General features: G+C 40.6%; 5 protein-coding genes across 12 annotated transcripts; 4 read left to right on the forward strand and 1 right to left on the reverse strand.

Moving 5' to 3' along the window:
* The first annotated feature begins 17 nt into the window (after positions 1–17).
* LOC108603274 (AP-2 complex subunit mu) lies at positions 18–2,101 on the forward strand. Its single transcript, XM_017991933.2, has 3 exons — positions 18–361; positions 428–866; positions 934–2,101. Exons 1-3 carry the CDS (start codon positions 185–187, stop codon positions 1,629–1,631), a joined length of 1,314 nt encoding a protein of 437 aa, XP_017847422.1. The 5' UTR covers positions 18–184; the 3' UTR covers positions 1,632–2,101.
* A 139-nt stretch (positions 2,102–2,240) lies between these two features.
* On the forward strand, positions 2,241–3,238 carry LOC108603277 (phosphatidylethanolamine-binding protein homolog F40A3.3). Its single transcript, XM_017991937.1, has 3 exons — positions 2,241–2,337; positions 2,408–2,919; positions 2,977–3,238. Exons 2-3 carry the CDS (start codon positions 2,525–2,527, stop codon positions 3,113–3,115), a joined length of 534 nt encoding a protein of 177 aa, XP_017847426.1. The 5' UTR covers positions 2,241–2,337; positions 2,408–2,524; the 3' UTR covers positions 3,116–3,238.
* A 94-nt stretch (positions 3,239–3,332) lies between these two features.
* Positions 3,333–4,021, forward strand: LOC108603278 (protein D3). The gene is made up of 2 exons (XM_017991938.2): positions 3,333–3,760; positions 3,817–4,021. The coding sequence occupies exons 1-2, from the start codon at positions 3,366–3,368 to the stop codon at positions 3,950–3,952; spliced, it is 531 nt and encodes a 176-aa protein (XP_017847427.1). The 5' UTR covers positions 3,333–3,365; the 3' UTR covers positions 3,953–4,021.
* On the reverse strand, positions 3,878–5,102 carry LOC108603276 (valacyclovir hydrolase). The gene is made up of 3 exons (XM_017991935.1): positions 4,993–5,102; positions 4,027–4,878; positions 3,878–3,962 (listed from the first exon to the last, which is right to left on the reverse strand). Exon 2 carries the CDS (start codon positions 4,859–4,861, stop codon positions 4,028–4,030), a length of 834 nt encoding a protein of 277 aa, XP_017847424.1. The 5' UTR covers positions 4,862–4,878; positions 4,993–5,102; the 3' UTR covers positions 3,878–3,962; position 4,027.
* A 712-nt stretch (positions 5,103–5,814) lies between these two features.
* LOC108603477 (neurexin-1) lies at positions 5,815–19,914 on the forward strand. 8 transcript variants are annotated; one of them, XM_017992323.1, is made up of 13 exons: positions 5,815–7,877; positions 8,025–8,498; positions 8,556–8,867; positions 8,921–9,037; positions 9,094–9,478; positions 9,538–9,908; positions 9,974–10,094; positions 13,769–13,916; positions 14,078–14,835; positions 14,889–15,239; positions 15,303–15,493; positions 16,427–16,790; positions 18,597–19,914. In XM_017992323.1, exons 1-13 carry the CDS (start codon positions 6,921–6,923, stop codon positions 19,550–19,552), a joined length of 5,505 nt encoding a protein of 1,834 aa, XP_017847812.1. In that variant the 5' UTR covers positions 5,815–6,920; the 3' UTR covers positions 19,553–19,914. The 8 variants fall into 8 exon arrangements, with proteins under 8 accessions (XP_017847812.1, XP_017847813.1, XP_017847808.1 ...); XM_017992324.1 differs by having other exon boundaries at positions 16,448–16,790; positions 18,597–19,552; XM_017992319.1 differs by having other exon boundaries at positions 5,816–7,877; positions 15,303–15,538.
* Positions 19,915–22,905: the final 2,991 nt, after the last annotated feature.

The raw sequence follows: 22,905 nt of genomic DNA on the forward strand, positions 1-22,905 counted from the left end.
TCGATTGGTCGTGTGTAACTGTGACTGCGAAAAATAGTAGCAGCTGCGAAAAGGGGAGTGCGAGTAATTGATTTTTTCTGAAGAAAAGTGGGCAGCAAATTGAGGAAAAACTTTTTGCTTGTAGTGTTTGTGCTGGCTGCAAATTTCTATAAAACCCAAGTTAGTAGCCACAACTAAGCTCACAATGATTGGTGGTCTGTTTGTTTACAACCACAAGGGCGAGGTTCTAATCTCGCGAGTTTATCGCGATGATATTGGTCGCAATGCAGTGGACGCTTTTCGGGTCAACGTCATCCATGCTCGCCAGCAGGTGCGCTCTCCGGTCACCAACATAGCTAGAACGAGCTTCTTCCACATTAAGGTACCAAGCCGCGACAGCCACGTCAGGCCCGCACCGGATGTTTCTAATCTACTCTTATTTTTTTAGCGTGCCAATATTTGGCTGGCGGCGGTCACCAAGCAAAATGTCAACGCCGCCATGGTCTTTGAGTTCTTGCTAAAGATAATTGAGGTGATGCAGTCGTACTTTGGCAAAATCTCCGAGGAGAATATAAAGAACAACTTTGTGTTGATCTATGAGCTGCTGGATGAGATTCTAGACTTTGGGTATCCGCAGAATACGGACTCAGGTACGCTGAAGACATTCATAACACAGCAAGGCATCAAGTCAGCTACCAAGGAGGAGCAGATGCAAATTACATCGCAGGTAACGGGACAAATTGGTTGGCGACGCGAAGGCATCAAATATAGACGCAATGAGCTCTTCTTGGATGTGCTGGAGTATGTTAATCTGCTGATGAGCCCACAGGGCCAGGTATTGTCGGCTCACGTAGCCGGCAAGGTGGTCATGAAATCCTATCTGTCAGGTAGGTTTCAACAAAGCTAGTTTAGTTGGATCACTAACTAATACTGTTTTACGTCACTTTCCCACAGGCATGCCCGAGTGCAAGTTTGGCATTAACGACAAGATTGTCATGGAGTCCAAGGGACGTGGCTTATCTGGAAACTCCGAGGCAGAGACTTCGCGCTCTGGCAAGCCCGTGGTTGTCATTGATGATTGCCAGTTCCATCAGTGCGTTAAACTGAGTAAATTTGAGACGGAGCATTCAATCAGCTTTATCCCACCGGACGGTGAATTCGAGTTGATGCGCTATCGTACAACAAAAGACATTTCGCTACCATTCCGTGTTATTCCCCTTGTGCGTGAAGTAGGACGCACTAAAATGGAGGTCAAGGTAGTGCTCAAATCGAATTTTAAGCCTTCACTTCTGGGCCAAAAGATTGAAGTAAAAATCCCTACACCGCTCAACACGTCGGGCGTCCAGTTGATCTGCCTGAAGGGCAAGGCCAAATACAAGGCATCGGAGAATGCAATTGTATGGAAAATTAAACGCATGGCGGGCATGAAGGAGACACAGCTGTCAGCCGAAATAGAATTACTCGAAACGGATACGAAGAAGAAATGGACACGCCCGCCCATTTCCATGAACTTCGAGGTGCCGTTTGCGCCTTCGGGCTTCAAAGTGCGCTACCTGAAAGTCTTTGAGCCCAAGCTCAACTACTCCGATCACGATGTGGTCAAATGGGTACGCTACATTGGACGCAGCGGACTCTACGAAACTCGCTGTTAAATGGGCGAATAAGTCTCTCTAGCAAGTGGAAATGAAATTTGGAAATTGATAATTAATTGTTTAATAGTTTCCTTGAACAAAAGTTGTCTCGTCTGCCACAACTACAAGTTTAGCTTGAACTTGAAAAAGCATATTACATATATACATACCATTATGTACTATAATTTACATACACACTATTATTATTAACTACTATTATATTGTTTATAGTACGCCCGTAATAGGCGCGTTTCAAATCTCACTTTCCCAGCCCCTTTCAAACCTACTCCATTGCCTTGTGTATTATGTTTATCAATGGATTGTTCAATTGTGGAGATTTAAGAGCTGTATCTGAAGTACACTCACTCACACAGCATTATGTATTTAGATGCCAACCCTCTCTGTTCTGTCACTCAGCGCTATTAATATTGATATTCAAAGTGTTAATAATCGAATTGTTTAATAAATATAAAAATATAGCATGATATAAAGAAACATACATTATATATTCTTATATACATAATGATAAACGCATACAAATAGTATATGCAAACTTATCGCTATACTGAGAGCTTTCAAGCTGCCAAGGGATTGTAAATTTATAGTTATCTATATAGAGTACATATATGTTAGCAAATTTTCTATGTGCAAAGTTCAGAGTAGTTTTATACGCGCTGCGTTGTAAACACGATATCTCTACTCCCAGGTATATACCATACACATAAGAGTGAGTAGACCTTGACAAAGTTTTGATTTTAGATATTAATTAATTAGAATATATATATTTATATGTTTAGACATTAGTTGCGGCTCGCGGTTGCCACTTGGAACAGCTGTGTGTATTACCTGACATCTTATCTACCGACTGATTCATTACCGTGTGATAAGAATTTCTGATTTAATTTTCCCCTCAAATGGAAGCTATAGTACCGGATGTTCTTGATGTGGCGCCACCTAGTGGCAAGCTAGAGGTGAAATATCCCACAGGCGTTGTTGTCCAGACAGGTAATGAGCTAACACCAACGCAAGTCAAGGATGAACCAAGTGTCAGCTGGGCAGCGGAGTCGACAGATGCGCTTTATACGCTGCTTATGGTGGACCCAGATGCGCCAAGTCGCGCCCAGCCCACGTTTCGTGAGATCTTGCACTGGGCTGTGGTTAACATTGTAGGCAATCAGTTGGCCTCAGGAGATACCCTGGCAGAGTATGTGGGTTCTGGGCCCCCCGAGGGCACTGGACTGCATCGTTATATTTTTTTGTTGTATAGACAAAGCGCAAGGGTTGAGGAAGATATGCGCATAGGCAAAAGGTGCGTAATGAGCTTCAGATCAGCATGACTTGCAGTTGACGTCATTTGTTTTTCCAGAACACGAGATGGTCGCTTCAACTTTAGCGTCCGAAAGTTTGCGGCAAAGCATGGATTGGGTCAGCCCATAGCTGGCAGCTTCTATGAGGCGCAATATGATGACTATGTGGCTATACGCAACAAGGAGTTCGCCAAGTGAACATCTGCAGTTACATACATATATGTACTTACATAAACATGTCTACATATGAGTGTAGCCAATAAAGTCACTTATTATTGCTATCAGCCAATAGGCAAGACAAGGCGTCAGCCGTATATCTTTATCTATCGTTTTTTTGAGCATTGGGCCAAAAGTGCACGGCACTGATTACGGCCACGTTCACTCAACTGTTGAATAAATAGCGCACACGCAAGCAGCGCCAGTTTAGAGACACTGCATCAGCGTTAACATGGACACTAGCGGCATTATTCCCGATATTATTGACGAGAAGCCAAAGGCTCGCGCTACCGTCAGCTACCCCTCGGGTGTGCAGGCTGAGCTCGGCAATGAGCTGACGCCTACACAAGTAAAGGATCAGCCCACAGTCAGCTGGGAGGCTGAAGCTGGCGCTCTATACACGCTGATGCTGGTCGATCCTGATGCACCATCTCGCGCTGATCCCAAAATGCGCGAAGTGCTCCACTGGGCTGTTATCAATATTCCCGGTAACAAGGTGTCTGAGGGTCAGGTGCTCGCCGAATTTGTTGGCTCTGGTCCTGGTGAGGGCACTGGACTGCATCGCTACGTGTTCCTGGTCTTCAAGCAAAACGGCAAGATTACCAGCGACAAGTTCATCTCCAAGACGTAAGTTTATAATATTTTAAATATAATCAACAAAAAGTATATTTGTATTCTTTTAGCACGCTGGAGGGTCGCCTTAATGTTAAGATCCGCGACTATATTCTGAAGCACAGTTTCAGCGCACCCGTGGCTGGCAACTTCTACCAGGCGCAGTATGATGACTATGTGCCCACCATTCGTGCTCAGGTCAAATAAGCATATACAACTGAAAGAAAATGAGAAACAAAAGTTATCTTTACATTAAAATATGAAATCAAACTTATACATACTTTAATTTTCTTTAAAAAAATCCGCCACTAGTCTGTTAAACTCCTCCGCATAGCGCAGATGTATATTATGCTTGCCCTCGGGAAATTCATGATACCGCGCCATTGGCAATCGCTGCTTTAGCCAAGGTACATGCTCTGGAGCGATCATTGGATCCTTGCTTCCATGCAATATAAATGTGGGTGCTTTAATTTGTGCTACCTCCTTGCAGCAAAAGTCGCCATTGCGCTGCTCGTAGAAAGCACAGGCAGCATCTACCCAATCGCTCCAGAGCTTGGCAAAGCCTTCAATGCCATAAAGCTCCTCCATAGGCTTACGCATGCGTGGTGACCACATGGCTACGTCGCGTATGGCGCGCAGTGATTTAACCTCCGCTTCATTGAGATATGCGCCCGCGCCCCAAATTGCCAACTTGTCCACCGCTTCAGCATGTCGACCGGCAAGTATAAGCGCTGTAATGCCGCCATCGCTCCAGCCCAGTATGGAGAATTTGGGTTTATTAAGCGTACGCATCAGCTGCAGCGCTGCCTCCGCATCACGTTGAAAAAACTCGAGTCCAAAACTGCGCTGCGGCGGCACCGACTTGCCATAGCCAGGAGGATCCCACGCAATGATCGTATGATCTGGCAACAAGGCGGGCAACTGCTCTATCTGTGGCTTAAAGTCCGTCCAGGCGGATCCGAGTGCACCAGGCATCAGCAACAAGTTGCGTTTGCCACTCCCACACTCAACTATGTTTAAATTTAGATTCTCTCCAACTTGAACTTTGCGCTCTACATGTATGGATCTCGTCAGAGGCAGGAGGCGTCGCAGAAGTGGACGTGCGGTTGAGAGCATTATGTAAAGAGCTGTCACTATGGAGAAAATAAGTGGTTGTCGTTGACATTGTCATTGCGCTTGTTTCTTATAAGTGGATGCACCACTTCACACTTTCACGCGCTTTCTATTTTGTTTGTGTAAATACATACAATTGTTTGCTGCAGTTACTGCCTCTTGGGTAAAGTGGAAGTGGAAGGTAAGAGAATTGATAACAACTAGAAATAGTGCAATCTTATTGAATGAATTGTTATTAGCGGCACAAAACTCAAAACTGCGATCAGCTGTTTTTAGTATTTTCTTTACAGAATGCGTTAATTCTTAACAGAGACTTAACATTAAATTAAACCGCCAGTAAATTCATATTTAAAAAAAACAATATTTAATAACTGTTACAGAGTCAGTTAATATATTTTATCTTACTAAATAAATTGAAAAGTCTTCACAAAATTTGTTGAAACTTGAATTGAACGTATCTTAATAAATAATATTTTCCATGTTTACTGTACCACAGAAGCGTTCATACTAAATTTACTGCTTCTACTGTTTCCTGTCCCTTCTAATACACTTCAAGTGGCGTAGGTTATGAACCTGAACCATCGGCCCAGTGCGCATGTGCGTCTTGTAAGCTTTATATGAATGTGTGTGCCGAAGTACACATACCTACACATAAGCGAAATAAAGGAGCTTTTCATTTTTTGGCATTCTGATGCCCTGCCAGCAGTAGTGCGGCTATTTGGCTTTGTAAACATTTTGGGGATGTCCACGTGTAGTGTATGTAGGGTGATAGCAATGTGGGCTAGACCCATATACAGGGCATTGTGCGTGCGTACTAGCTAACGTGAGCTTTTTTTATCCGTTGGAATTGTTGAGAGGAAATTAAGTTAGAAATTGCAGTTCAGTCTTGTCGTGAATGCAGTACGGATCGATATTAAGACCTAAAGCAGCGGAAGGCACTGAGAAAATTCGACACAAAAGTATTTGTGGCCAAAGTTTGAACAAAATTAAACAAAAATTCTGGCCCCCACTTAACTAAATTAAACCCAAGTGCTTAATAAAAATGTCCACTGAATTTGGAAGTTGAGTGTTGTTAAAATGTGTTACAAAATTCCTTTAGACAATTGTATAAGATAAATTAAGCCTCGATGTTCAGCAATTTCAACTAAGCTAAAATCAATACTGCAATCAACATATGTGGAAAATTATACTGACTAAAGTTCAATACGTTAGGTAAATTAAGTTGTTCAAACAATTAAATCGTTTCGAGCTGGCATCAAAATTTTCGCCTACGTGCAGTGAAAAAATTTTCCGATTTTTAGTATGTACATGTACGTGGAAGCGCTCGTAGGCGCCTTGGCGTTGCGCGAAGGCGGAGGTGGTAGTGTTGGGCAAGCTTTTGCCACCCTCTACTTAACGCGCTGCTGTTAACGGCTTTCTGTCACGAACAACAAATGGCCAACGCAATGTGCGCACATATAAGTAACAAATCGCCAAATATTCTACAGTTCAAGTGTACAAAATGTCAAAAACTCAAACTCAAAATGGAGTGCAAATCAAATCGAAATTAATAACATTAAGTTGAAATTACAGTGAAAGCAGCACTAACAGCGTTATAACAGCCGCAGCCAACTTTGCGGAGGCGAGCTTTTCTCTCTCTCTCTCACACACACACACACACTCTTCTTCTGCCCACCCACGACTTGTAAGCAGAATGGTTCAATGAAAGTTAGAAGCGCGGATAAGGATAAAATTCCAACAGCGTCGCTCTCTGGCCTCGAGTAGTAATAGTAGAAGCCATATACCAATACAAGGACACGCGCTAGAAATATAAAAGCTCACACTCAAGGACTGGAATACGCAGGCAAGGCAACGACAACAACGACGGCGACATTTACGTTTTACGCGCTAAATCAACTACGCTCTCTCTGTCTATGCGAAGTGTGACTGGCTGTAGTTGTAGTTGTGTTAGTAGTGCGTGCGTGTGAATGAGCGCGCGCCAATTGCAACATATCCATATCAGAGAACACAGAGAACAAAGGGATAAATACATACATATACATATGTATATGCCAATGAGGCAATGACAGCGCATATCATACTATCGTGCGTTAATAAAATGGACAACGTTGACAAGCTGCTGTCCCAATCAATGCCATGCCAGTTGGCCGGGCCCATTGAGCGGTCCGCGAAGCTCAACGATAACGCCAACGCCACTGGCAATGCCCATCTCAGCTCCTGTACCAGCGCCATTTCCTCCAACTTGCTGTACAACAAGGCGCGTCGACGTCGAAGAACTAAAACTGCTGCTGCTGATGAGGAAAGCACAGCACATGCGTCGCAACGAAGTCCACTTATAGTGGAGCATCGGCGCTCGTATCGCGTGCTCATAGTCACGGCTCTGTTGGTCAGTCTGGTAGCCAGCTTTATAACGATTAGCGCTGGCTTCCAGCTGGATGGATCGCAGAACTCCTTCTATACCTTTCGCAAATGGTACACTGGCCTAAATGGCACGCTGGAGCTGGAGTTTAAGACAGAGCAGCCAAATGGTCTCGTGCTCTATACCGACGATGGCGGCACCTATGACTTCTTTGAGCTCAAGCTGGTAGAGGGTGCGTTGCGCTTGCGCTATAATCTAGGCGGAGGTGCGCAGATAATTACCGTGGGAAGGGAACTGCACGATGGGCACTGGCACAAGGTGCAAGTGATACGTAATGATGAGCAGACCTCGCTGATTGTCGACGGCGTCTCCCAGCAGCGCTCTACCAAAGGCAAAGAGTTCCAGTTCGGCAAGTTTGCCAGCAACTCGGATGTCTACGTGGGTGGCATGCCCAACTGGTACAGCAGCAAGCTGGCGCTACTCGCTCTGCCCAGCGTCATCTTTGAGCCACGCTTTCGTGGCGCCATACGCAATCTTGTCTATGCGGATCAGCCCGGCGGAGTGACCAGACGGCAGGAGATGAAACAGCCACGTGACATAAAGTGCGGCGATGCGCCCTGCGATCACGGCGAGATGCCTGCTCGTGAAAGGGGCTTGCGGGTAAGTTCACCTGATAAAGCAAAGCTCAGCAAAATGTATGCAAATTAAAAAAAATAACTCGCAGCTAACATTCAACAATGATTAAAATTAACATTTAATTTTTTACCCTCACTTACATTTGTCTGATATGATAATAATCATTACTAGGGCGTTCGTGGGAATACAACGGATGCATGCGAGCGCAACGATCCCTGCCAGCACGGCGGCATATGCATATCCACGGATTCCGGTCCAATTTGCGAGTGTCGTAATCTCGAGTACGATGGCCAGTATTGTGAGAAGGAGAAGGCGCCATCTGAAGCAACGTTCCGTGGTACACAGTTCCTCTCGTACGATTTGGGCCAGACGGGTGCAGAGCCCATTGTTAGTGCCCAGGATGCTATATCCTTTTACTTTCGCACGCGTCAGCCCAACGGGCTGCTCTTCTACACTGGACATGGTACGGATTATCTTAACTTGGCGCTGCGCGATGGCGGTGTCTCGTTGACTATGGGTCTGGCGAATGGCAAGCAGGAGATGCATATTAAGCCCTCCAAGGTGCGCTTTGATGATCATCAATGGCACAAGGTGACGGTGCATCGGCGCATACAAGAGATCTCCTCCATCACCAGCTTCTGTCGGGTACGTCTTTAAAACATTAACTAATTCGACTTTGTTGCTAACAATTTGTGCTTTTAGCTGGTTACTGTGGTGGATGATGTGTACACGGATCATTCTCACATTGCGGGAAAGTTCACTATGCTATCCTCTTCGCGCGTATATGTGGGTGGCGCCGTAAATCCTCGAGCGCTGCTTGGCGCACGTGTTCACAACAATTTTGTGGGCTGTTTACGCAAAGTAGAGTTCTCGGCAGATACGCTCAATCTGAATCTCATTGATTTGGCCAAAAGCGGTTCCAAGCTCATACAAGTGGCTGGCAATGTGGAGTATCAGTGCCCCAGCGGCGACCCCCAAGATCCGGTTACTTTCACGACGCGTGAATCTCACTTGGTATGATGCTGTTGGATAAATTTAAACAAAATTAATCTTCTTGCTTTTATTAGGTGCTGCCTCCTTGGGAGACTGGCAAGCAAAGCTCTGTAAGCTTCAAGTTTCGCACTAAGGAACCCAATGGAATTATCATCCTAGCCACAGGCTCCAAGCAACCGCGTGCTAAAAATGTAAGCGATTATAACGAGCATTGAGTGACAGCTAATGTTTACGCTTCTCCTTGTAGCCCGCTTTGATTGCCATTGAGCTGCTTAATGGTCACATCTATATACATCTGGACTTGGGCTCAGGAGCTTCTAAGGTGCGCGCTTCCCGGCGACGCGTGGATGATGGCGACTGGCATGATCTTATACTGCGGCGCAATGGACGCGATGCCAAGGTGAGTGTCGATGGTGTCTGGAATGATTTTCGAACGCCTGGCGATGGGACTGTGCTCGAACTGGACGGTCATATGTACATAGGGGGCGTGGGGCCCGCCTACAACAGTATTGCCTGGCCGGCGGCCATTTGGACAGCAACATTGCGTCAGGGATTCGTGGGCTGTTTGCGTGACCTCGTACTCAGCGGCAAGGCAATCGATATAGCAGCCTTTGCACGCGTGCAGGACTCGGGTGAGTGTGCCCAACTCCTCGCTTTGTAAGCTATAATTAACCCACTTGGTTTGTCACAGCCTCGGTGAAGCCCTCATGCCATGTGCAGGGCAACGTATGCACCGGCAATCCTTGCCTCAACGGCGGCAGCTGCCTGGAGGGCTGGAATCGACCCATTTGCGACTGCTCGGCCACACTCTATGGCGGACCCATTTGTGGACGTGAACTGGCCACGTTGGCCTTCAATGGCAGCCAGCACATGACTATTTGGCTGGCCAATGGACAAGGCACCAAGACACAAACCGAGGAGCTGGTGCTGCGCTTCAAGACCTCACGTCCCGCCGGACTGCTACTGCTTACAAGCGCCGAATCGAATTCACCGGATCGCCTAGAAATAGCTTTGGTTGCGGGACGCATACGGGCCAGTGTGCGGCTCAGCGATCGGGAGAAGGTAAATCCCAGAGACACATAAACAAACAATCGTCAAGTTTAACTCACTCTACCTGTCTCCTATAGAATCTGCTCGCTGGGCAATCAGTGTTGAACGATAATAACTGGCATACCATACGCTTCTCACGCAGAGCTTCAAATCTGCGCCTACAAGTTGACGGGGCTCCCCCCGTCAGGGGTATGTTATGTATGTATCAACAGCACCATCAATTGCCCTACTACGTGTCGTGCCGTGTCGTTTTTTTTTGAAGGATACTCCCGTTGAACTCCGTTAGTTTTTGAAGCAAGCACTTGCTTTGCTTTTCCTTAACAGCAGCAGCTGCAGTTAGTCCCTTAAAGACATCCTTAACCATGGAGAAAAGCTCTGTTATCCAGCCCCCCTCTCTCTCTCTCTCTCTCTCTCTCACTCTCTATTACTCTCCAATTCCTTGCGCGATAAGGTGTATAAGTTGGTGCTAGGACTTCTACTAAAACAGTAAAGTTGTTCTTTTTGTTTAAAGGTGCAGTCGACTGCGTTTTTTGCTTTCGTTATATTAGCTTTGATTTCCATTTTACAAGCTTTTTAGTTAGCTACGATAAACACACGCTCTCACACTCTTACACACATACACTGAACTGAACAGCAGAAAGAAAGTTAAAGAATGTGTTCGACTTTACAATCTCGTCGATTATGAATTTGTCTGCAATCTAAACTTAGTTTAATAACCCACATACACTCTCACACTCATGTGTCTCATGCTCATACTCACATTCACACTCACTCCAATTAATTCAACTCTTCAACTAACCTTAAACAAATTTATCAACTCTTTTTACCTACTTGCAAATTTAAACAAAATTAAACTGTTGTTCATTTTATATACAATCTTTCCATGTTTGTCTGAAGATCTTTATTGGCTTCAGATATATAGATAGATAATTCGAATAATTGGCTTTTGTTTTTACATATTTGTAATTTGCAAGTGTATTTATGCTTCGGTTTGTCGGAGAACTCATTTCTTGCTCATTTTATTTTGCAATACTTAAATCCATTTAAATTACGGCCATTTGATAAGCAAAACAAATTAAAATCTATTTCGAAGCTCATTTCTAACATTTATTTTCACTCTCGTCTAGTTCTTTGAGAATTTTTCAAACATCTTGATGTTGTGTTTTTATTTGCTAAACAAGTATCTTAACTGCCCTGTTTGTTTGATTTTATCCAACTAAAATTCCTAAAAAACCATAAAGAAAATCAACAGCGACCAGCCAGTACAGAACTGTTAGTTAAAGCAACTAGGATACTAATGTACAAAGCTATACATACATTCATACCAATAAACCCAGCGATATAACTATTTGTACATATTTGCAGCTTCAATGTAAACAACAAAATATATATAAAATTGATTGTCTTGTAAATTATGTCATGTCCCTTGAGCGAACATTTACATGAATAACTATATGGTATATTATTTTAAGTTTGTAAATCATACAAATCGGCAAAGCTAAAAGTTTAATTTTGTTTTTGGTTTGCGTAAAAGTTTTAAATTACAGGTAACGATACCTTTTCTATTTTCATGTAAATAAATCAAAATATTTTGTTCTTTACAGGCAATAGTAAAGTTAAATAATGAAAGCGTGTTTAAATAATTGAACAATAATTACAATTAACCAATATATACGTGTGGTATGTGTTCATATTTAATTTGGGCCAACACAGAAAAAAAAATACAAACAAATACTTTACATAAAATGTGCAAATGCAATTTTTCATATCACACAGCCGTGATCTTAATGACCTTTTCTATTTTTCTCTAAAGCTCGAAACAGCAACTGAAAATGTAAGCAGAGAAATTTCAACGTAAAATAATTTCCATTTTTTAGGCGAGAGCAAAAAAAAATCGACACGCAACAACTCGGTGAAACATTTTTTTGCCCAAATCGCTCGATAAAAAGCCGCGTCAGAAAAAAAACAACAAAAAAAAAAAAGAAAAACAAATAGAAAGTGAAAAGCTGCACGCGACAGGCGACTTATTGAGACGTGAAGGCAAAACAATGTTTGAAAGCACCCAGGGCTGTAATTTTGCACCATTTAATATGTAATTAGCTTTGTTTTAAGTAAATACTACTCGTAAATGCAATAACAACCGCAAACGTGTCTAAAAAGTACAAAACAACACTATTTAAAACAGGGGCGTAGTCAACAAGGGGCTTAGCATTAGCTCCCGTATTGGCTGCGCCCCTGCGTAATTTAGTTTCTTGTTGTGAGATCAAAGGCGCGCGCACACACGTACACACGCTGCACCACGCGCACGCACACACTCTCACACCTATGTACACCACACCACCACTTAGGCCTAGGCACTTAGGCACTTGCTAAATTCACCAGAGCAACGTCAGAGTTTGCATGTGCGCACCAATCGCACCAAAAGAAAAGCCAAAAAGTATATAAATCAAATGGAAATCGCATGACACTTGTGTGTGACTAGTTCGATCTCACACTCTCTTGCTCTCACACTCTCTTACTTACTCTCTTCTCGCTGTCTCTCACTTTAGTATCTTTTACCGTAGTCTACAAAGGCTTAGGCAGGCAGCCAGAATAATTACACTCTTGCTTTTTATCTACTCCTAGTCTGATTCAACATTTCTCTCCCTATCTCTCTCTCTTAATCTTTCGCTTATAAATTCAGCTCTCTGCAAACATCCGCATGCCAATTTCATTAGCGCCGTATCCCAATGAGACCAATGCACCTTTATTAGAACGTAGCCCACGCAAATTCACAACTACAAACACACAAACACACACACACACACATACAAATCGATGTTTAGTTTCAATGTTGTTTAATGAAGCAGCAGCTAAATTGTGTTTTCATTTATTATTTATGAATTGTATAAGAGTCTTATGCGTTTCTCATTGTTGTAGGTGATTATTTTATGGGTTGTACTGCTTTAGTTTTACTTCTTGCGTTCTTTACTATCGAGCAATGCACCCAAATAATGAAATCAAAACAAACTAAAAATATATATACAATATATCACCGCCACCTTTGAACTTTGAACGTATTTGAACAACGTACTAAAACTCACATGCAAATAAGAAAATATATATTTCTGGCAATGAACGCATATGTAATTTGCTAACTACTATGTTATGTATGTATGTAAGTATGTATGTTGATAATGAACACTGAAATTACTTAATTTATTAACATAAACAATTGGCTTCACAATTAACGCACCATACATGACATGCATACATACGCAATACTTTATACTATTTACGATTACTAGTATATACAATATACTACAACATCTAATAACTATTGTAACTGCACCTTTCTTTAGTAACTCGTACTCGTATACCCAAGCTGCATTGACAATTCTAGCCACTCTAAAGTGACACTTACTAACTACTACTACAATATATCAGAAATCAACAAAATTTAACGTTAAACAAATGCTTGAAATGATTTTGAAAAGAAAAACTTAGCTCTATGTCTACTAAACGCATATAATTAACTACTTATATTATATACTCTACTACTACTACTACTACTATATACTCTTTCGAATACATATGCGTATGTGCTTCTCGTTTGCCAAACACTAACTACTATATTAATCCATAATCAATAATCAATAATACCACCACTACTAGTACAACCTAGCATACATATATGTACATATATAGTTTGTATGTATATTTGCATATATATTATGCTTATAACCATATTCTAACGGCATAATCTAACTATAGTACATGCCTAGTCTAATATAAATGTGATATATTAGAGCAAGCCATTTATAATGCTGGCACAATTCCAGCCTCGGAGCCCCTTGAGTTTTATCAATCCCTTTGCTATGTTTTTTGTACAGCTGAGACAATACTTGGACGCCATAGCACTATGGAGATACGCTCCATACACTTGGGTGGTCTCTTCCACGCAGAGGAGGAAATACAAATGACATCCACCATGCCGAACTTTGTGGGACAAATGCAGGGACTCATATTCAATGGCCAGCGGTAAGCAATCAAAGCCAGTCAACGGCTTTTCAGATACGATTAATAAAACTAAAAAATTGCTTTAATTATATAGCGGAATGTTTAGCTTAATCATTTCAAATAGCAACAACAATTGAGAAATACTTTTAGAAATGCTAAAATAAAATATTCTCTTTCTTTAGCTACTTGGACATAGTTAAGTCTTTGGGTCCTGAACTGTCAGCCTTGCCCAGTGCTACTTTTAAGCTAACAGCACGCTTTGTCAACTCCCCGCCAGGACAGCCATATCATGCAGCAACCTTCCGCTCCAAGCACTCCTATGTGGGCCTGGCCATGCTCAAAGCTTACACCAGCGTCTCCATAGATTTCAGATTCAAGACAGTGGAACCCAACGGACTGCTTGTATTCAATGGCGGGCGTCGCAACGATTTTGTAGCTGTGGAGTTGGTTAATGGGCACATACACTACACTTTTGATTTGGGCGATGGACCAGTCACCATGCGGGATAAGTCACGCATACATATGAACGACAATCGCTGGCATCAGGTTAGCATACGCAGGCCCGGACCCAAGACGCATACGCTGACGGTGGACGACTCCTTTGAGATTATATCGCTGACGGGCAACAATATGCATCTGGAGTTGGCGGGCATACTCTATATAGGTGGCGTCTTCAAGGACATGTACTCCAAGCTGCCGGGCTCAATATCCTCGCGTTCTGGCTTTGAAGGCTGTCTGGCCTCGCTTGATCTGGGCGATACGTCGCCTTCGCTTACCAACGATGCCGTTGTGCCCAGTTCGCTGGTGGTCACCGGCTGTGAGGGACCGACCAAGTGCAGTCAGAATGCTTGCGCCAATCGTGGCATCTGTGTGCAGCAGTGGAATGCCTATGCCTGTGAATGCGACATGACATCCTATACTGGTCCCACCTGCTATGATGGTGCGTGTTTGGCTTGAAATCTACAATTAATTACTAAATTACTCTCTTCACAGAGTCCATTGCCTACGAGTTTGGCAACAACAAGGGCATGGTCCAGTACACATTCCCAGAGAGCGCTCAGGTGGATACGGAAAATGATAATATTGCCCTGGGCTTTATTACCACCAAACCGGATGCAGTGCTGCTGCGGATTGAGAGCGCCACCACTCAAGACTACATGGAGCTGGAGATAGTTGAGGGCAATATCTTTATGGTCTACAACATTGGCAGCGTGGATCTACCGCTGGGCGAAATCGGCACCAAGGTCAATGACAATGCCTATCATGTGGTGCGCTTCTCACGCAAAGGTGGTAACGCCACACTCCAACTGGATGACTATAATGTTCAGGCGCTTAATCCGCAATGTAAGCAGAACTCAAAAGCGCCAACGCCAACGCCAATTTATAATTGCAATTTCCATTTGACAGCGCATCACTCGACCGTGTTTAACACCATGTCGAACATTCAAGTGGGCGGTAAATTTAGTCGCAACGGTCGCACTAGAATCGAACGTCCATTTGCCGGCGTCATTGCCGGTTTGTCGGTGAACAAATTGCGCATCTTGGACCTGGCCGTTGAGCGTGATCCTCATATCACCATACGTGGAGATGTTCAATTGGTAACTGGAGTATTAGATAGAAATGATCTGCAGAGAATGCAGCAGGTTAGGGAATTTGATTTGAAATTTTATTTGAAATTCAACTTCCTCTCAACTTTCAACTCTCCAAAAGTATTTTCTCATCGTAAAAACAAGTTTATGCGAAATTCTTTTCTTTCTTTTTTTAATCAAATAAATAATAATAACAAGTTCAATGCCATAACTAAAACGTATTTAAAAGCTTATGCGCTGTGTGAACCGCTTTTCCCCCTTAATAATCTATTTAAATGTACAGTTATTGCTGACTAATCACACTACGCTTGACTATTTTAGTAACACCTTTTCTAATTAGGGGAAAATTGGTTCACCAGCAAAAACAATTCTAACTAAAAGTATTAGCTACTAAATGTATTTATTAACTAGTGAATATGCAGTAAAGACGTTCATAAATATTTCATTTATTTATTATTTTGTTAACGTAATGCTTTGTTATCAGCACCAGCAATTAACCCCAAATAAAATGCTAAGAGTTTTCAATTTTTGTCGCACAACAAAAGTATATACACATACATATATGTATACATATATGCATACATTAATTTCGCTGTGAATATATAAAATTAACTTTTAGTAAAATATATTTAACTACGCACATATACATAATTATATGCACTATTCAGCTAAACTAATGCTGCATGACGCACACACTCACACACACCTACAAGCATACACATACATATATACATAGCTCATAATAGAGATGTAATGCGCAGGCGATGCCCAAATAAGTATGCTAACAATTTGAAAATGAGTAATTCCATTCACATCTCTAGTATGACTTTCACTCTAATACATATAATGCAACCCAATATACTCAACCAATATACTAACCAAGATTAGCTACATTCACGTTTTAGCCATTTTGGGCACCAGATCAAACTAAAGTAAAATCAGACTTTGAATTCTACTCGACAGACGCCGGCAAGTGGCTATCCAGGTGCCATAGATGATTTGATATTCTCCGGTGCTGGTTCCGGTTGTCGCGGCGATGATGAGGACGAATGCACACCACCCTTCGAATCGGGCAGTGGCGATGATCTCATAACGCCTGTCTATGTGCCGCCCACCAAACAGACTACAACCGCCGGGCAGCAGGGCAGCAATGCGAGCGTTGATCGCAGCAGCAGCAACAACAGCAACTCAAGCAATAACAATGGAACTGAACGTGCCTGCGATGATGAGGACTGTGTGCATGGCTCTGGGGATTATGGCGAGACCACAGAGCAATTCACATCGACTAGCACGGCCAAGGGTGCAGGTAAGTCTGAGAAAGAGCAAGAAAAGACATCACTTGACATAATTGATATTTTGATTTTTGGCCAATGTGGTAATCATGTTGTCATTGGCATTTCTAAGCAAACAAACATAAACACACACACACAAACATATATATTTATATATATGAGCACACATACATACATACATACATTGGTTCATAGTTCATTACTAGCTGTGTTGCATAACAAACGATATGTTGACATAAGTGTACATCAAGTATACGACCTGTCATTGCTGTTAAACTATAAACTTTGTTATTAGTTAGCAGTTTTGTTAAATCAAACATTAGAATAGAACGTTTATATACTTAACCTGGGATTATATTTATACATGTCGCTTAATGACTTTATTTTAACTTGGGTTCTTACGCGCTTAGTTGTATCCTATAAAAATGCTTACAGTGCTACGCTTCACACACACACGGACATACATTTTTTCATATTTTAGCTGTACAATCTGCATAGTTAAACTCAACGAAGTACAGTGCACGCTCTAAAGTGTGAAACTTTAAAGAAGTTTTAAATCTCATGCCAAATCATAGAAGTTGAATTACTTTTATAGTCTGTTACTAATATATACTTGACATCGTTATAAAAAATGTTTTCAGAACTTTTGCGCACTAAAGTCTTGATAATCTTTAGTGTGAGTACGCTTGGCGCGCATAATGTACATAAACTATATGTATATATATTCAACATGACACACCCTACTATTCCCAGCTCTCATACAGACATCGTATCAGCCCAAAATCAGCTCAACCTTCAGCTCAGCTCAGCCACCTTCATCCACTTTGTTGTTGATGATGCTTCTTCTTCTTCTTCTTCTAATTATTTGAACTGACAATGAGTACGCCTTATGTGTCTCTTTCAGAATGTGAACACGTCTTCATATTTCTGACTGTGATTGCGCCATGGATACTCTGTAAAGTTACATAAAAGATAAGATACTAAAAAATGAAAAACTTTAATGTATGAAAGGACATGACAGCTTATATGTCTAGCTTTGCACATAGACTTAGACAGTTTCCATATGTGTATATGTATATGTGTTTATCAACATTGCCAACACCACCACCACCAACAACAACAACAGCAACCAGAACAACAACAACAAATACTACTACGACTACTACTAGTAATACTTAACCAAGAACAACAACTAAAATCGTTCATTAAAGTGTTGCACGTAAAGCATTTTTTTGTGTGGGGCAGGGTAGGAAATTGTGGGCGGGGCTAAGGTTAGCTGCATAGCATTAAAAATATATGTATGGCTACATACATTTTTAATAAAATTCAAACTCTATAAATACTTTTATTTCAATAACTATTAATCGATTTGATCAGTTAACATGGCTCAGTGCTTGTTTGCAGCTAACTGGAAATTGTAATTTGTTAAACTATCTAAATGTGTTTTCTTTAGTTTTCTACCAATTGTACATATCAGCCAGATGTCAGATACATATATCTATTCAATGTATGTGTATATACATACATATATACATATATATATATATTTATTCAGATATCAGTTGCATAGCAGCATTATAAGCATAAGCATATCCTATCAAATATCTTCAGCTCTACAAAATATGTTCAATAAATTGTGAAATACCTAATAATTGCCACTGGAATTTGCATAATTTTTGTTATTTTTGGGCAATGCGGGCACAGCACAGTAAGCACACACAACTTAACACACACACACAGAAACACACACACGCAGACTGTAATTAGAGCAACAACAAGAAACATAATTTAACACTAAAAACGCTGCTAATCACTTGCAGAGTCCAATAATGAGCTGGTTACCGGCTCCACTACAGGACGCAGCGAACTCACCACGGAGCAGCAGCAACACAGCAGCAGCAGCAGTAGCAGCAGCAGCAGTTTAGGCAGCAGCAGCACCAGCAACTATATGACCACCATGTCCAGCGCTGCCGGCAGCAGCAGCACCTACAGCAGCAGCAGCAGCAGTCCCACAAGCATCGTTGTGTCGACGCAGCGCAGCAGCAGCAGCACCAGCACAACAACAACCAGCAGCACAACTACAACCACCACCACCAGTACTACAACGCCCACGCCCGAAATTCGCACTACGGCCACAGAGCGTGATGTTTACATCGCCATAGGTGGTGGGATTGGCTCGGATGATCGCGATCATGAGCGAATGCAGCTGCCGGAGGAGCACTTGCCACCTATGCCACCCCCGTTGCCGCCACAGCCAGATCCACCACCATATGGTCCATATGGCAGCAACACTTACAACAGCAACATGAATAATTATCGTCCCAAGGGCAAAGGACGCGTCAACACCATTGAGGAGGAGCGCACTGCCATGATCATTGGCATTGTGGCTGGCATACTTATAGCAGTTATACTGGTTATACTGCTGGTGTTGTGGCTCAAGTCGAACGGCGATCGCGGCTATAAAACAGAGAGCGAAAAGGCCGCCGCTTATGGCTCCCACAATCCCAATGCAGCGTTGCTGGGCAACACCAGCACCAATGGCTCCTATCATCAGCAGCGACAACACCATCAGGCAGCGGGACAGCATCATCCACAGCAGCAGCAGCAGCAGCAGCAACAACAGCAACATCACAATAATGGCGTGGGGGGTGGCATGATGTCAAGCGGCAGCGGCTCCTTGGGCTATGGCAGCGATGGACGACCTCAGATGGCGGGTCTAGTGCAGCCAAAGGCCAAGAAACGCGACTCCAAGGATGTCAAGGAGTGGTATGTGTAAGCTGCCCAAGCTGAGAATTGCATTAGAACCAACAGTGTGTGTCATTTGTTTGGCTACAACAAACTCTAAATTAATTTCGATTTGTTACTCACAAGTTAAAAAAAAAACCAAAAATTTACTTATTAACACCTAAAACAAAAGCTGTTTCTAGTCAAATGACGCACACTGTGCATACACCACATTGACACACATACCTAAATGAAATATTATTAATTAAACACACATACAACTTGCAAAAGTGTACAAATGACGAAAGGATAATAATGCAAAACAGTTGATTGTTTAGGATTGGCAATAAATGTTTAGCGTGGTCATAAAATATATATGCATAACATATACATAGTTATATATCGTACATATAAATAAACATTAAAATATATATATATATATATATATATATATATATAGAGGCATATGCATAAGGTTTTACAGGCATTGAATTTAGCAGCAAACAAACTAAAATGAATACAAAATGAAGAAAAAAAGTATATAAATTAAAATAGTAAAATTATACAGCAAAGTAAATGCCTAAGAGATTATAGCTTCTAACTCAAGACTTGCTATTAAAACTAAAAGACGAATACTCGATAACAGCAACAAAAATTAAACACAATTATAAACATTACGAACAGCGTTTAAGCATGTATATTATTAATATATATTCGTACAATTATCACTATGTTATAAAATTAAACTATGCCACTAGCCAATCGTATTAATAAATAATTGTGTATAATATTTCGCTATAATTAATCATATTAATATCCTAATGTTCTGTACCGCAACAAATTTCAAACTTGGCAAAAGTATAATAATCTATGAGGCGTTTAAAAAAGAAAAAGTGGTGCTGTAAGCTAAAGGAAAAGGTATGCAGATAATATACTAATAGCAATGCCATACATTGTTTATTGCATTAAAAAAATGAAAAAACATGCTTTAATTAGTTAATTGGTAATTGATAAACAAAAACACAAATACACAAGCCTACAAAATGTATAAACACTCTAAGCCTGGTTTAGTTACGTATATGAAACTCGATATCAAACGAATTGGGTTTAACAACAATTTTTCTAAAGCTCTCCCCCCCCAACATATATACTTTTGAATATGTATGTGTTTTTGAGACTAAATACTGTACTCAAACTAAATGACGTCAGTATGAACTCGAACATATCAAATACCAAGACACCAACACACACACACACACACACAGCCAAAACACACACAGACAAAGACTGTAGTCCATATGCATAGTCTTTGTTGAACACTTGACACTGAAGCGAACCTACCTAGCTTTTTTTTACAAAATGCTATGAATATGTGAGCCACAAATTACTTTATACTTAGCTGCAAATGTATGAATAAAAAGATTTAAAGTTTAAATCGTGCAACAATTATACAGTATTAGAGCCGCTTTTTGCGTATTTTATGATGGCGTACGCGACGTATACACAATCAGCATTTAGCAGCTGCTATTTCACAGCTACACAATCACACACACACACTGACACTCACACACACGCTCCAAATTTCACAATTCTGCGTAAATGAACATAAACATATTTTTGAACTTTCCCAAGTTATACACGCACACATATGTATGTATCCACATATACTCGTACCATACATAACAATTATATATACAATTATTATTTCATTTTGGGTTGCTCTAAGAATATTCTAAGGCTCTCTTCTATTTAGTATCTATTATGTTCCACACTTTTCTTTTCTACTTTTCTCTACTTACTATGATGAATTTATTAGCCAAGGCTAGCCATTTATTTTATTATTCATTTTGTAGATGTACACATAAAATCATGATAAAAACAAAACTAGCGAAACTAGCAAAATAAACACCTAGGAAAATTTCCCCAGAAACAAAACTTTCATCAAATATGAACAATACTACTACTACTCGTACAATACTTATAAACATACTTATACATATAAACTGATTTATGATTATTGTATACTCGTAACACATTTCCCAAACATTTTTAATTTTAAGTACAAACAAAAGATATACAATTCTTAACTCCCACTTTAATACAATTTATGTATGGAAAATTACTCTCCGAGAGCTAATAAAAAATTTGTCTCTTCACAATGTTAATGCTGCACAATGAAAACTCTGCATTTAATATAAAACACACAGTTTTCTAATTTAAACAACATATATAATATATATAAATTTCAAATTTTGCCTTGTGATTAAAAAACAGGTACACACACACATTCATACATACATTTAAAAATCTACACGCCATGCTTAAAAACAGAATAAAAAAAACTAGATAACAAATAAAAAAAACAATACGTATACAAAACAAAATGCTAAATGTTATGTATATTATATACATATGTATGTATGTAGGCAGCAGACGACAAGGAAATTACAGTTAGTTTGATGGGTAACATTGTAATGCATACATAGTTGAATGGTAACATGACACAGATAAATGCAAAACTTGTATCAATACAACTTAAATCTACATTAACTTAGGCTTAGTATCATTGTTATCTAATATATACAAAATATATGAAATTACACACACCCACATACCCCCAACATATATACACACACACACATACCCTTGCCCTATATATACTTATAGTGAATTGTAACGTGTATGATGTATGTAGAGGCAGTGATTGTTAAATTGAAAATGCTTTGTTTGATTTTAGATCTTATAATTTATAAATAAAAAAGGAAAAGGTAAAAAAACAAATGCATACAAATACAGAATGACTGACAAAACACAGAATTATAACATTGCATATAATAAATAAAATAAATGATTAATTAAAAACATCGATTTTTCTTAAGAATCAACTTCAACTATCTATTCATAAAGAACGTTTTGGGTACCATTAGACTATGGCTAATATGGTATAAATAAAACAGAGTCCTGATTGCAATATTATGGCAACAAATCCAATGCAGAAAAGTTACTTTTTGTTTAAAAAAACATAAAAACTCTAAAAATCTAATTGTTCTATACGTCCCTATGTTTGTGTGGAAAGCACAATTAAAATGAGCTTAAATAGGTCTGTTATAAAAATTATTTGGCAAAGTTATGATCAAAATTGTAAACAAAAAAGACAAATTTTCGTGAAACATCGCACTTTGACAAACTGTAATTTAGCGAAATGGCGTATGTATCTAAACAAAACTGTATTCAAATTTGGAATGCATATTAATAAAACTGCATTCAAACTTGGAAAGTCTACGATTTTCAATATTTTGGCAAAAAACGTGACGTAAATTTTTGCCAAAAATGATGCCGTCTTCATTTCTTATCACTTTCTAACTTTGTAAAGCTATATCTCAGCAAAAAAAAGTCGCACAGAAG

This window comes from Drosophila busckii, chromosome 3R (genome assembly GCF_011750605.1).
Source record: "Drosophila busckii strain San Diego stock center, stock number 13000-0081.31 chromosome 3R, ASM1175060v1, whole genome shotgun sequence".
Classification (NCBI taxonomy): Eukaryota; Metazoa; Arthropoda; class Insecta; order Diptera; family Drosophilidae; genus Drosophila; species Drosophila busckii.